A 15,985-nucleotide genomic window follows, 5' to 3' on the forward strand; every position below is an offset into this window, starting at 1 on the left:
TTCTCTCCTCTCTATGTGAAGTTTTTCCTGGTTTTGGATTTGAGGAGGATCAGGATAAAAAGCTTTAGGCAAAAGGGCCAAACACAGTGGGCAGCACCTCACCTTTGTTTAAGTTGGCATTTTCATTCATTCCCGGTGGGCATTAAATACGTTTTAATCTCCTGCTGAAGGTGCTTTATCCAGAGATCAGTTCAGTAGTGTGGACAGACACAGTTTCTAAGCAGATGTGTAGGAAGGACAAGAATAAAAAAAGATGTGTTTATTGCAATTAAAGTGAAAAAGAAATAAAAGCCACCATCCGGAGAGATGCTACTAAAGGGACTGACAGGGTATGATTCCCCACAACAAATGTTCCTGCTGAGTACACACACACACACAGACACACACACACACACACACACACACACACACACACACACACGGTGCCCAGCCTTCAGTTTCACCTCTGGCAGAGGCTAACAATTCTCAGCTCTCCTTTCCAGGGTTATTTTTGGCTAGGGCTGTTCTCTGATGGCAAAATCTTTTAGCCCCCTCCCACCTCCCTCTCTGTCCTTACTAGGCAGAGAAACTTGTGCTAGAGCTAAGCTGACTCTCAGGGTGTGGGGAGAGAGGGTTGTGGGCTAGGCCCCTGGCTAGCTCAGACTCCAGTCCTGGGCTCTATCTTCTAGTGGAGAGTGGGCCTCCGGAAGAGCTGGAAGGCTGAGTCCCAGGCACTGGACTCAAGTGTGTTGTGTCCTTGGGGACACAGAAGTTGGTCTTAGAGCCTGTCTTTGGGACACTCGCGGAAAGTTAGGCGAGCTGGGGAAAGGAATCGAGGACAGCTGGGCTATCCTCTGGGAGGGAGCTGGGCTGCAGAAAACTATCTGAAGGTGGAGGCAGACTCCACTCCCGGTCGTTGTGTGGGACAATCTGAGAGTAGCGGCGGGAGGGTGGGAAGGGGCGGGGAGGGCGCAAGGCGGAGCCGGGAGCCAGGCCAGACCGCGGGGACCCGGGAGAGCGGCAGATCCCCGAGGCTCCCGCAGCCGCGGCAGGACGGGCCAGCGGCGCCATGGAGGGGAGCCCCATCCCGGTGCTGACGGTGCCTACAGCACCCTATGAGGACCAGCGGCCGACCGGTGGCGGCGGACTGCGGCGGCCCACGGGGCTCTTCGAAGGTCAGCGCAACTACCTGCCCAACTTCATCCAGAGTGTGCTGTCGTCCATCGACCTGCGCGACCGTCAGGGCTGCACCATGGTGGTGGGCAGCGATGGCAGGTACTTCAGCAGGACGGCCACCGAGATCGTGGTGCAGATGGCTGCGGCCAATGGGGTAAGTGACTCTCACGCCCGGTTTGCGGGTCTCCACACCCGGGCCACCTCCCTTGTGCTCTTTCCAAGGTTCCCTACACCGGCAGCACTGGCAGCCACTAGTCACACTGGGACACTGGCCTTTAAAGGGGCTGTTCTTCTCAAAGTCCCTGGGCTGGAACTTTAGGCTTCTCAGGCACCTGTTGTACTTTCCGCTGTATTCCTGTATTTTCCACTCCATTGAAATTTTGGGCTTCTCATGTTCCTCCGACCAGTTTATTGCCCACCTCCTTACTCAGACTCCCCCCCCCCCCTCGAGTCTGTCAACATGATCTCCCACCCTGATATTCTTTATTATTATTATTATTATTATTATTATTATTATTATTATTATTATTATTATTACCATAATCCCCTCTCTCCAAATCACACACGCTCCAGTATCGAACCATATGCTATTTGGCAAGAGTGGTCCTTTAGTTGTGACTTTGACTGGGACGGAGATGGGTTGGATGGTTTGGGGGGCTTTGCAGCCTGGGCTCTCAGTTTCCAGAAGGCCGTTCTCCAAAGGATATAAGCGAGACTCAGCAGTAGCGTTCTTAATGCTATCCCTAACGCCCCTCCGAGATGCCTTTGGCATTTGACAAGCCTGTCCTCTTCCTTCCCACCTGCAGCCTCATTTCCTCCCCCTTCTCCTAAGAACTCTGCAGTTTTCTTCTGCTGCCTGGTTTCTCGGACTTTGTTTCTTTCTGTCTGCTCCCTCTTTGGTACCCTACAGAAAGGAGCCCTCTCTTCCTTTTCCTCCCCTGTAAAAGCTAAATTCGTTCTGCTCTCTCAACCTTGTCCCTGCTTAGCTTCAAATCCATTTACCAAAACGTGTGACTAACAAACTTTAGGGGGTCCCTGAATTATCTGTAGGAAATACGGTTTCCAAAACGTTATTTGAGCCCAGTTAGTGCGATCAGATTCACACACCCATCAAACTTTCCCTTGAGTGGAATCTCTTGCAGATGTACATCTTTAACTGGGAAAGCGGATAAATTACCTGTCATGTGGATTCTGGCCACCCCGCCCCCTCTCTGTTTTTATGTCCCCTTAGTGTTCACTCATCACAGCTGTCCATGTTTCAAGTTTCCTACTGGGTTTTTTCCCTCCTCAGCGTTTTAGGAATGAAATGGGGGGAAGAGGTGTTTTGTGAGGTTTTTCTTATTGTTACTTTTTTTTTTAACACCCCAAAAACAATCATGGGAAATAGTCCCGGAAATTTTTGAGTGGATCCCAGGCTGGTGTTTATCTTTGGCTCTTCACCTGGGATAGATGAATGTTGGTGAGAGATTGACAAATGCTCTTTCCCTCTTGTCTGACAAAGCTATTCCTGGGCATTGATGGAGGATAGCAAGCCCTGGCGGGGGAGGGGGGTGGGCTATAACGCCACCCACTCTCTCCGACACTCTAGTTTGTCAGGGGATGAGAGAACTGAGCCTGTTCAGTATTTATTGTGAGTCAGAATAGTTATTGAAGATGGTGGTTGATTTGCATCTCCAGCAGTGGCTTGGACCAGTCTCCTCCTCTTCATGTTTTTCTCACCTTCTGGGAGACTTGTTCTGAAGCAAACTGTCAGAGGGTTGGCTCAGGAAAAATGTAGTTCGGCAGAATTACAAGATAATGGGCGATATTAGTCCTTGTGTGATTGACGTGGATTTGGGCTCCCTTGTCTTCTAACCTATAGGCTACATGAGGTGAGGGGTGATGGACCCGGATTTCTAAGGCCTTTATGATATATTCCTGACTGGATGCTCGTAACCAGGACACAAAAGTAACAAACTAGAATATTCTCTCTGAACTGGAAAATCTGATTATCAAGTGGCCTGTCATTCCTCCATCTGAAAAAGTTTGGTTTTAATTGAAAAATGAATGTGGTGGTTTGAATAAGAATGGCCCCCATAGGCTCATATAGTTGAATACTTAGTCACTGAGGAGTAGAACTTTTAAAGAGGATTAGGAGGGCTGGAGAGATGGCTCAGAGGTTAAGAGCACTGAGTGCTCTTCCAGAGGTCCTGAGTTCAAATCCCAGCAACCACATGGTGGCTCACAACCGTCTGTAATGCGATCTGGTGACCTCTTCTGGTGTGTCTGAAGACAGCAACAGTGTACTCACATACATAAAATAAATAAGTATTAAAAGAAAAAGATATGGCCTTGTTAGAGAGCTTGTGTCACTGGGGGTGGAGCTTTGAGTTCCAGTCGTCGGCTGCCTCTGGATCAGGACGTAGAATTCTTACTACTTCTCCAGCATCATGTCTGCCTGTGCACCTCCATGCTTCCTGCCATGCTGATAATGGGTGAAGCCTCTGAAACTGTAAGCCAGCCCCAACTCAATCCTTTCTTCAATAAGAACTGCTGTGGTCATGACAGCAATAGAACACTAACTAAGATAATTTTACAAGGACATTTTCTAAGAAAAGCTGTACTTGGTATTTGTTAATATAATTGCTGTAGGGGGATCAGAATTATTAAATTTCTAAATGATGAACACATACGTATATTTTACTAGTTCACAAGCTTTAAGCTGACGCATCTTACACTAGTGTATAACTTAGGATTTGGACATTTCTAGGATAGAATTATAAGTATGGAGCCAGAAAGACGGCTCAGCACGTAAAGTTCTTGCTTCTAGGCCTGATAATCTGAGTTTGATTCCTAGAATCCATGTGGCAGGAGAGAACTGACATTTGCAAATTGTCCTTTGACTGCAGCACATACATTGTGATATATGTATGCATGTGTGTATCCCCACATACATACAGAATAAATACGTGTAAAAATATTAAAAATTATGGTTGGAATAGGACATGTCTGTACTCTCACAATACACACCACATACATAAATATGTACATAAAGTTAAATAAATTAAAAAAGTTTAAAAATGTATGAGAATTCCAGAAAAGTCAAGGTAGGATTTGTTGACAGTTATAGTCTTGACTATATTTTATAACATTTTATAATGTTTGTGCCATTGTTTTTTGATTAAATTTTTTAAACTTTCCTAAGAAAAATAGCATTTGTCCATAAATTCTTCAGCATGGATCTCTTGATAAATAAGAATCTTCCCCTACATAGTTATAACTCTATGGTTGGGTTCACTCAGTTGTTTTAAAATTCTTTTATGGTGATTTACTCAAAGCAAGTTTTCTTAATTAAGGAATAAACATTGCATTTGGTTAACGTAGGTCAATTGTTAACCTATAAAACACTCCTCTGCCTGCCTGTCTGTTTGTGAATCTGTCTATGAAGTTGATTTGTCTAAGAATCAGCCCAGTTACCTTGCAAGATGCTCTCCTGGGCTTTTCAAATGTCCTCTAATGGCCCCGTTTAGCCTTTTATACTACTTATTGTTTTTTTTTTTTTTTTTTTTTTTTGTTGAAAATAAGTTCTGAAGACTTGTTGTAGTCCACTTGAATTACTGTAGCAAGATACCAGGAACTGGCTGGTGTATAAACATCACCAACTCATTGCCAAGCAGTTCTAGAGGCTGCAAACCCAAGGCACAGGCTCTGGTTACTTTAGTGTCTGGTGAGGGTCCATTTTCTGGCTCATAAAATGGTGCTTTCTGATGGTGGCTTCGCTTAGCTAATTCTTGAGGACACTAAATTCCAGTCAGAACTCCATCCTCACCACCCAGTCACCCCCTGAATGCCTCACCTCCAACCTTCACCTTAGGCTTCCAGTGTGTGAATTTTGAGGGAAAGGGACAAAGTCCCTTTGCAAAGTTCACTGGATTCCGTTTTAACTTACTTTTTAAAGAGAGTATTTCACAGCCTGATGTGGGGGGTACAGGCCTCTGACATCATCACTTGGGAGGCTGATGTCAACTTGGGCTACATAGCAAGGAACCCCAAACAAGAAAAAACAGTTAATTCGGTATATTCATTTTTCGGACGTTCGATTTTTCTTCTGCTCCCTCCTTCGTGTCCTCGGGTGGGATAACAAATCACCTTTTTGAATATCCATTCGGTCTCTCTGCTGTCACCCCCTCATCGCAATTCAGCAGCACATCAATCGGTATTCTGGGGGGCTCTGAATTATCTTCATCTTGTGAAGCAGAAGCTGTGTGAAATGTTATTCCATTCGTGACAATAGAAGGACTTTGGAGTCCCACTGGTCACTGTTCCTGTGCCCCACCAAGCCTTCCTTGGTTTTAGTCAGTTGTGAGCCCAACTCTATACTGTATGCATGTTTGTTTTCTTCCCCCCCCAGAAAACAGTTTTATTTATAATTGTTATAAAGTTGAACTGTTGAGATGTGTTCACTAAAGCATTTTGCTGGCATTAATGCTTTATACCTTGCCTTTATATTATAAATGTGCACAAAAATGAAAATGAAGAATCTGCCGGTGCCTGATTTTGTCCCCTTTGTTTCCACTTGCGGTCATGTACTTAGGTACCTTTGACCCCACAGAATAGTATCTAACAATCAGAGCTACTGATAACAGGAAGAAAGGGAAAAAATTGAGAATCACATGTTTCTGCTTAGAGTGGACTCTTAAGCACGCTCTCCGCATATGTGGCGTGTTAGCAGGATATATTTTGGCATGATTGTTACATGCTTGGCATGGATAGCACACAGGTTGATATCTTCAAAATGACCAACCAGCTATTCGAAAAACACCAATAGCTGCACTCTGGATGCGAAGATCTGTTTTGAAGTCTTGAACAATTTCTCGCACTTCTCCCTAGGCTGGAGCTCGGCAAGTGAGAGGGGTTGCTAGTTTTAGACAGCAGCGGTGGCACAGGCTTTGAACACAATTTGCAAGTTTGTTTTTTTTATCAATATTTTTTCAGTGGCTTAAAATCCACTACTGATCATCTCTTAAACTACTTCATTGGAGGTTTCAAAATAGTGTTTTTCTAATTCTTGAATTACATTAGCTGGAGTGTGTGTGTGTGTGTGTGTGTGTGTGTGTGTGTGTGTTGGCAGGGGCATGTATATCATAGCATGTTTTGGGTCAGAAGACAATTTATTTTTTCTTACGACTTCAGAAGACAATTTTTGGGAGTTGTTTCCCTCCTTCCACCATGTAGAACTGGGGATCAAATTCAGGTTCTCAGGCTTGGCAGCAGGCATTTCCTCAGCCCATGGCTTGGGTGGTTCGAGTGGCCTCATAGATTCCTGTGTTTAACTGCCTGGCCCTTGGGGAGGGGCACTGTTAGGAGGTGTGGCCTCGTTGGAATAGGTGTGGCCTCGTTGGAGGAAGTGTGTCACTGTGGGTGTGGGCTTTGAGGTCTCCCATGCTCTGCCTAGTGTAGAATTCCAGTCTCCTCTTGGCTGCCTTCAGATCAGGAAGTAGAACTTTGGGCCTCTCCATCACCATGTCTGCCTGCATGCTGCCATGATTCCTACTGTGATGAAAATGGGCTAAACTGCTGAAACTGAAAGCCAGCTCCAATGAAATGTTTGCCTTGGCCATGGTGTCGCTTAACAGTGATAAAACCCCAGCTAAGACGCCTTGCTTTTTGACACGGGCACTGGGAGGTGACCACAGGTAGTCATGTTTGCAATGGAAGCACTTTACCAACCGAGCTATCTCCCCAGCCGTTAGGGGGGCATCCTTTTATGACCCTGACATCTCCTCACAGTGGAGCCACTTAGTTATTCCTTCTGGAAAGGAACGGCCCTGTTTCTTTCCTTCTTTTCACACTGCCAATGTTGGAGCATGGATTTGAAAAAAATAGCCATCCCCACTATTGAAGTTTATGACAATAAAATGTGTGTCACTTTTGGCTTTTGAGGATGCACCAGGAAATCTTAGATTTTTAATGCATTCAGTTTCAGCGGATTAGTAAATAAATAAGATTCTTTTCTCCCTGCCTACCACTCAGTGCTGGGGAAGGAACCCAGGCCTTCAGGGATGCTGGGTAAACATTCTATCATTGACTAATAACCATCTTATAGTTTCCATGTTGTTAGATAAAATTACTTAAAACCTCCTGAGAAGGATTTTAGTTTTTTAAAAGGACACAAACCATGCTGTACCCTAGAGTGAAAGATAAACAGCAGCCATGTGCTAAAAAGTCAGACACTGAACCGAAAAGCAAATAGTATTTAATCTTGTGAACAAGATTAGTTTGGTACTAATTGATCTTCAAGCCTATTTCTCTTTCCATCTGCTTGAGAATCTCTTTAGTAGTATTGAGTCTCTCTCTCTCTCTCTCTCACACACACACACACACACATACACACTACACACACACACTACACAAACTCACTATACATTCACACACTACACACACACACAAAATATATACTACATACACACTACACATGCACACTACACACACACACTACACACACTATACATACACACTACACATATACACACACACTATACACATACAGACTACACACACACACTACACATACAAATATACACTTACACAAACAATTTAAATAGGTTAATGGCTAAATAAAGCACAGTTACTGTAAAAATGTCCTTGTTCCTTTCTGGGTCAGTGGTTCATATTTTGCAGTTAGGATCAATTTCTTTTTAGCAGGAATCTTGTTGCTTGTTCTAACTACATTTAATATTGGGCACTGTGTTTTCTTAAGATAATCTGGAATTTTCTAAAATTTTTTTCCTCTACTCTTTATGAGTCACTTAGTGAGCAGACTAAGAAGTGACTGAGATCTTTATTCTCTGGAGATGATACTCTGATGATGGGGATGTTTTGGATTCAGCACTGTCCTATGCTCTATGCAAGTATGAGAGTTGAATCCTTGAATGTAGCTAGTCTGACCAATGAGCTTTTTATTTCATTCAATTTTAATTATATATATAAATTATCTGTTTATATATCATATAATAAATATATAAATATTAAATATTTAATGAAGTATGAAGTATGTATTTAATGAAATATATAAATGAGTTACAGTATCTCATCTTAAAAATAAAATTGAAATTGACATGTCATAAGTAGTTAGTGGCAATGATGTTTGGCAGCATTGCTCTGAAACTTACCGTTTCAGATCTACTTGCATGTTAAAATCAGAGTTAGTCTGGTATACCCCAGAGGATCTGTGGGTTAATATAGGTTATCGTGTTGGGGTCCCTGCAAGTGTCAGAGCCAGCAGGAGAATGAGCTGTGCTGGTGAAGAATGACATGCAGGTCAGAAACACTTCCGCAGGCTCTGAGTCAAAACTTGCAGAGTTGACCTGCAGTTTATTTTTCTTATACATTTAAGCACAGTAAAACTCGGTAGAAATCTCCACGAGCCAGTTATCACAACAAAGCTTCAGGGGCAGCTGCATCAAAACTCCTTTGCAAAGTACACCTCTGCCCATTATAAGAATGAGCTCTGTTGACTGATAAACAGAACCCAGGGTAAGGACCTAGGGAGGGAGGATTTATAACAAACATAAAGATATATTCTACTGATGGAGGATGCAAAGTACGTGGGACCATGTTCTAGTCACTGAGACGAAGCTGGGGATTGAGCCTAAACAGTGCTCAGGATTTTGCAGGAACCAGTTAAGGCTGGTTCCATAGAAGAGCAAAGGATCCCCAGGCTGGTAGACAGCATCCCCCTTAGTCTTCAGAATAACCAGATGTCAGTCATTTCTTTTTTCTTGAAGAATAAACATTTCTGCATGTTTACTAATTCTGGTTTTCCTGGGGTTGGCGAGTTGGCAGAGCAGACACACTAGCCTTTCGGCATGCCTAGAGGCCAGTTGTTTTTAAATTGGCTTCAGATCTCTGACCTACCCTGAGAGTCCAATCAAGCCTTGTTACGGAATGTGCTTAGCAACATTTAAGCCACCACGATGGTCAGTTTTCACTGTTGCCACAAATGCCAATGGTGTTAGGGATAATGATTTAACTTATCCCAGTGTTTCTGGGGTGTCAGTTTGTGGTCAGTTTGCTCTGGGTCCATGATAAAGCAGAAGACTATGGTGACAGAAACATGTGGCTAATCAGAGTTGTTCTCCCAACCTGGTGGTCAGAAAAATGTAGTGATAAAGTAAGGAACCAGGGATAGGGGATGTGTTTCTAGGGGATGTTCCCGGTTATCCATTTCCCCCAAATAGGCCCCACCTACCTTGCCTTTATATTATGACTCCACCAAGATCATAATCCTGAATAGGTGGAAACCCCCAGGATTGAAATCACTTCTCCCAAAGTTCATGAACCCACAACTAATTTTCTTAGCACATGAGCCTTTCGGAGACATCTTAGCTTCAAATTATAATACGTTTTAGCAAAAAGAAAAAGTATTGCTGTGGCCAACTGAATGAATTTTAGATAATTACAATTTAGCCATATGTATTGAACTAAACCTGTCATGGGTCCCTTGACAAAAACTTTACAGCTCGGTTGTACATTTCAGCCAAGAGAAAAATCCATCTGCTGGTGACGTATAAACTAACTGTACCGACAACATGATGACCAGCAATGATAAACAAAGGGTGTAGTTTATGCAGGAGATTGGAAGAGCTGCTCACTGCCAAGGAAATTGTTTGGATCTGGGGATTTCAACTGCCCATGAAAAGCTGCTTGTGTGTGAGTGTGTGTGTGTGTGTGTGTGTGTGTGTGTGTGAGAGAGAGAGAGAGAGAGAGAGAGAGAGGGAACATAACTTGTTTTTGGCACATTTCACAACTATCTTGGAATGGATCTTGACATGGTTCCAAAGAGGAATAACGCAGACCAGAGGAGGCTGGACTGGAGGGTGGGCAGCTGAGGAGGAAGTAAGAGTCGCACCCTGTACTTCAACACCTGGGGCCCTCTTCCTGCACTAGATCTAAAAATCTAAGGCTGGGTGATCTAGGCTCTTGCTGCTAGGGGAAGACTGATTGTGTTATGTTTCTAGCTAGTGTTCATTGTAGAGCTGAACTATTGTAGTGCTTGTAAACCCCAACATTAGGGAAAGCAGGTTCCTGGTGCAACTCAGGAGGAACCCCACAAGAACCTTCCATAACCCTGCCTTACTGCCCTCTCTGGATCTTCACACCGGTGCATATAGTAGGCAGCTCTCCTGAGAGCAGCAACACACTTCAGGAACCCTTGGCTGTCTCCATTTCCCTGTGTGACCAAGTACACGGTTGACACTTTCAGCTTCTAGTCTCCTTCCTCTCTATTTTCTGGGGGAGTTAAGGGAACGGAAGGGTTTGAGAACAGCTGGGCCCTCCCAGTTGCTGGGAGGTTATTTTAAGCTTTGGTTAACATATCCAGAGGCCCAGATGGTGTTTGCAACCAACATGCTTTATTAGATCTTGTGGTAAAATATAATGGTGTTTATTGAAAGGCAGACATGCATCCACAACATTTTGTGTAAAACTTGCCCTAAGAATTATTTTTGATCTAACATCTGTTTTGATGAAGCCCTTTGCGAACCCTGCAAGTTTGCTAATTTCTTTACAGACCTAAAGAACAGCCTAAACATAGGTATTGAATTCATCAACATTAACTCTGATTTTAGGGTCCTGACCATTGCTAGAGCACAGCAATATGAAGTATTGAAAGAGAATTTTAATGAGATTACTTGGGAATAATATGCAAGAGAAAGTGGATCTGGTTGTCCCAGGAATATAGAAACGAAGGTGGAGAGCTAGGACTCCAGTGTCAGCATTGGTCAATAGCCTTGTGGGTAGATCTGACACACTCAAGCCTGGCCAGTGACCTTACATTGCTGTGGTTACACAGCCACAGGGGCATTTAAAATCCTTTCATCTGACTTTACGCTGCTGGTTATTAGTAAATGCATATCTATAATATACACAAGGCTTTTAGAAATCAAAGTTCATATCTTCTGTGTCCTTAAATATCATGTACCTCTTATAGTTTTAGTGATATCACCTTTTGGAGTAATGTCTATATTTGTATGAAGAGAAAATAATTCAGGAACACTCAACCATCAAAGAGGATCTTTCCCTTGGCCTGGAGTCATGAACGCTTTGACTTTTCTCTTTCCAAGTCTTTACTAAGAAACATTTTGTACAAACATAATATTGTTATAGCTTTTCTTATTGTTTTCCTCTTTCCTCTAGCAAGAGTCCTGATCTCTAGCTAGCACTGGCTATTGTTATATTTAGGATTTCCAAAGGGGGAAAAAAAAACACCTGAAACCAGAGGTACAGAGTTTAGTTTATTCAATAAAGGATCTAAAAAAAAAAAAATACCGAGAGGAAAGTTTTAAAACTAATGGTTCATGCCTCCAATATAAACGTACAATTCCAAATCAAACTTAATACAAAAATCATCACCAAGAACACACAAAGAAGGCAATCAAGTGCATTGTAACCAGATAAATCTAAATAAAAAGAATCAATATGTTAAGAATGTTGAAAATACTCAAGAGTTGGTGCAGCTGGGGCAAAGAAAAAGCACTCAGATAAAATCCAGACCTTTTCCTGTTTTTACCTTGTTTCTTCAAATGCTGTTTGTTGTTGTGTTAGTTTTGTTGTGTGTTTGGTTGGTTGGATGGCTAATTTGTTGGTTACTGAGATAGAGGGCAGTGTGTGTTGCCCAGGCTAGCCCTGTTAGCTCATATGATATTCTAGCCTATCTCTCCTGTGCCTGGTTAGTAATGTCTTTATAATGAAATCAATGGATATTTCTATCTGTCTATCTATCATCTATCTATCTATCTATCTATCTATCTATCTATCTATCTATCTATCCATCCATCCATCCATCCATCCATCCATCCATCCATCCATCCATCTATTTATCCAAGACTTGCTTTAATTAGAAAAGTATGCCCTTCTCCCCACCCTACCACAGACACACACAGATGTCCACTGTAACTGTTTGGAGTCCAACCTTATTTGCTGACCTTCTATATGAAAAATGGGACCATGCTTTCCCCTCTATTGTTTTTCCAGTTAGCAAGCTGCCATTCACACATTTATGGTACCAAATATCATTCTACTTCCTGTTTTCAGATTTTAATAGTGTCATTGTGTTGCCATGGAGTAAGTCATGTGCCATTTTTTCCGCTCTGCTATGGAATGTATAGATTGTTTTCTAGTGTTCTCTTAGCAAAGTGCCACACTGAACATTGCTGAACATGGGCATTCACATGTGTACTGAAACATCTACAGAACTGACTCTTAGATGAACACACTCCTGGGCTACTTGCCTCCACATTTTCTAAGGTGCTCGGTGGCCAAGTGTAATGAATTATTAAGAATTATTATTTTTTGCATACTCATAGAACACAGGCGCTAGTAAAATATTTTGCTTGGATGAAAAGGAGGCAGAGCGTGTTTTTTTAACAGCAGTTTTTCTAACTAGAGGCTCCTGAGTGGGTCTGATGGGCACAGTTGCTTCCTATGGCTTACTCTTACTTTTGGCATTTCTCCAGGCTGTTGGCAAGCTTTGTGGCACTGCTGCAGATACCATCCCCTCCCTGCCAGCTGTGCCTTCAGGCACATGCTCCCCTCTGAATGGTCCCGAGGTGGTAACAGTTGCTCCCCCAAAGACTGACTCAACCCAAAGGACCTTCCTGACCCAGTCTGTGTGTTGTGTCTCCTACAGGGAGCAAGCTGGGTCAGCACCATGTTTTCCCACATTAACCTTCCTGACCACTCAGTTGTTGTGAAGACAGCAGTCCAGGCCTAACCCTACTGGCCTTTCCTGAAGCCAGACCTTAATCTGATCATTATACAAAGTTTTTTTTTTTTTTTTTTTTTGGTCTAGTGGACTGGGTCATGTGAGAGATTATTGAGAGGAACAGGCCCAGCAGAGGCTGGGAGACTCCATGCTAATCTAGCTAATCAGCCGGGGAGTCTGAAACCGCACAGCTGTGGGAGCTTACCTTGCTTTCAAGCACTTGGTTAAAATATTTGTGAGGGGCTTGTGTCTGCTGCTCTGCTCAGTGTTTGGTGAGGAGGCATGCTGCTCTTTAGAAAGGAGCTCTCAAATGAACAGTGACAGATGCAGACGGGGAAGGCCGAGAACGGCTGTCATAAATAACAGTAAACTGTTTAATCTTGCTGAGTTGTAAATCTGATTGCAGAGGTCTCTAGTTCACCAGTTCAGTGGAACATGGGATAGAGGGTGGGGCCCCTTAGGAAATGGGCAGTTACTATTTCCCAACCAGGCAGACACTGGTCTGAGGAGATTCACTTAAAAACACACAGACATGAATTTTAATTGACCATGATAACTACTCAGGGAAAACATGCAACTTTAAAGAGGTTTTGAAAAATCATACGTGAAATTCTTTATGTATAACCTATCTATAAAATGGGTGTGGCTATACATGTGTGCATTCTGTCTACTTTATCAAGTAGCATGTGGCCAGGGCCCACTCTCTCTACCCCCATGAAGCCATATCTTTTCTTGAGTATGTTTAAGAGGAGTCTTCATTTCTTTTCCTGTGGCTGTATAAGATGCCATGACAAGAGCAAATTAAAGGAGAAAGGGTTCATTGTGTCCCAGAGTTCATAAGACAGATCGCACATGGGAGAAATCGTGGCAGCAGGAGCTTGAAGCAGTTGTCCACACTGCACTTCAAATCAGGCAACAGGCAGATCAGTGCATGTGAGGTAGTGCTCAGCTTCTCTCTTCTCCTCTTTATACAGACCTGGATTCTCTGCTGAAGGAATGGCCTGATCCAGAATTACAACGAGCCTTGATGTAAACAAGACAATCTCCCCTCCCAGCCAAGCCCTGAGTCTATCAACTTGACAAGGAACACTAAACATCACAGAGGACAGAGCAGAATCCCAAATGTCAGAGATGGTTGAGGACATTATAGAACCAAAATAGACACACAGATCTTCCCTAGAGACCTGTATTTCTAGAACATTCAGTAGAACTGGTGATGGAATGAGAGCAAGAATAGGAGTGGTTTGAGACAGGCCTCTCCTAAGGATAGGTTTGTGAACTGAGCTCAGTGACACCGATAAGTCAGAACCGCAGTCTGGTACATGATGGAGGACAGGGTCATGGGGAGCTGAAGCAGGACAATATAAGAAGATTTGGGTGGTGTAGATTGTCCTGAAGCAGTTCATATTTTAATGTTAATTCCACTTCCCCAAGAAGGGATGCCTAGTCACATACTCATGCAGTGACTTCATCTGAACCTTCCCATTTTAATTAGTAAAATAAAGGAGAGCCAGTGGCTGGGCAGGGTAAGGGAGCTGGAGAGAGAGGGTCAGAGGTGAGAGGACGGGGGGGGGGGGGGAACTGAGAGGAAACTCTAAGATAGAGATCCAGAAAGATGAATTAGATCCAGGTGGGCTTAATTGGTGTTAAATAGCTGTGAACATATAAAGAGTGTATAGGTCTAATATCTCATATAGAAGGGAAGTTTGTATCTGTTTATTTGATGAAATCTTATTGTGTAGACGGTTTGTGGATTGAGAATTGAATATATAAACCTGTATGAAAAGCTATCGGTCCTTAGAGTTGTGTTTGTGTTAGGATTTAGGGTAAAGAAACACCCCGGGATGGAGGCAGTAAACAGGCAGTGTAAACCTCCAAGGGAAAGGAGTCATGCAGAAAAAATGAGATTGTGGGGGTGGCTTAGACTGAGAGACAGAGGTGTGCACAGCTCTGTACTAGAAACGGGTCTGTGGAGTGAAATCGAGGGGCCGCTAAAGAGATAAGCATTTTTTAAAAAAATATTTACTACAACAGGGTGGTGTGGGGCTGTCACTCCCTTCAGAAGCTTCTTACTGAGCAGGTTTGATGGCTAAAAAGAACACTGTAGTTATGAACCAATTCTTAATTATTGGCAAATAATCTCCATTTTAAGCTACACCTCACCATAGCTTCGGTCTCCAAACATGTGATTATTTTACTTATAAATATTTGAGGTGAAACACTTTTATATTCATCAATAATTATATTGAGAAGATTATTCAGTGCCATAAAAAGATAGGGTTACCTAGAAAGACACACACCATGTGTCCTCCCTATATGAATATCCCAGCTTTGAGCCTTTAGATTTGTGGGTTTGGCTTTAAGTTTTGTAGAAGTTGGAAAAGAAGAACAGGGTAAAAAGATAGGGGAGGTGGGGAAAGACTTTAAGGGAGAGATGATGTGGAGGAGGAAAAGGGCATCCTGGGTGTGGATAAGTGAGTAAGAGGAGGATGAGAGAGAAGATGGAGACAGGATTACTAACACTGAGGATGTCTGAGAAACCTATGATTTTATAAGATGTAAGTTAACACACACACACACACATGCACACAAACACATGCACACACATAGAGAGGGAGGGATGGAGAGGGAAAGAGGGAGAGGGAAAGAGAGAGAGAGAGGGAGAGGGAAAGAGAGAGACAGAGAGAGAGAGAGAGAGAGAGAGAGAGAGAGAGAGAGAGAGAGAGAGAGAGAGAGAGAGAGAGATTAAACAGCAATTTCTTTTATAACTGTGTGTGAAGACAGGCAGAGACCAAGGCTGTGCTGGGAATGTTGACCATGGTTGTTGTAGGTGATAGGATTACAGATGATTTTAATTTTATTATCATTTACTTCATACTGACATAGGAGAAGAGTATTTCAAGGAAGTGCCTGATGATAGTGACACATTCATTCATTCATTGTTAGGAAATGTCATTGGCTAGAGAAAGGGATATGCTTGGTGCTGGGCACTGTGACCTGGAGATGAGCTATGTGACTTCTTTTGCTTCTGTCATGTGATTTTTAAAAAAAAAGTCCTTCAGATATAAAATCTGAGGTGCAGAGAGG

At 43.0% G+C, this 15,985-nt stretch overlaps 1 protein-coding gene across 1 annotated transcript in view; it reads left to right on the forward strand.

The window, feature by feature from the left end:
- The first annotated feature begins 985 nt into the window (after positions 1-985).
- The window catches only part of PGM5 (phosphoglucomutase 5), a 180,047-nt gene continuing 165,047 nt past the window's right edge, over positions 986-15,985 (forward strand). The window contains exon 1 of the mRNA XM_080913148.1: positions 986-1,309. Within this exon, the coding sequence (XP_080769274.1) occupies positions 1,049-1,309 (261 nt within the window). The 5' untranslated portion in view covers positions 986-1,048. The remainder of the gene's footprint in view (positions 1,310-15,985) is intronic.

Source organism: Micromys minutus, assembly GCF_963924665.1.
Source record: "Micromys minutus genome assembly, chromosome: 2".
Taxonomy (NCBI): domain Eukaryota; kingdom Metazoa; phylum Chordata; class Mammalia; order Rodentia; family Muridae; genus Micromys; species Micromys minutus.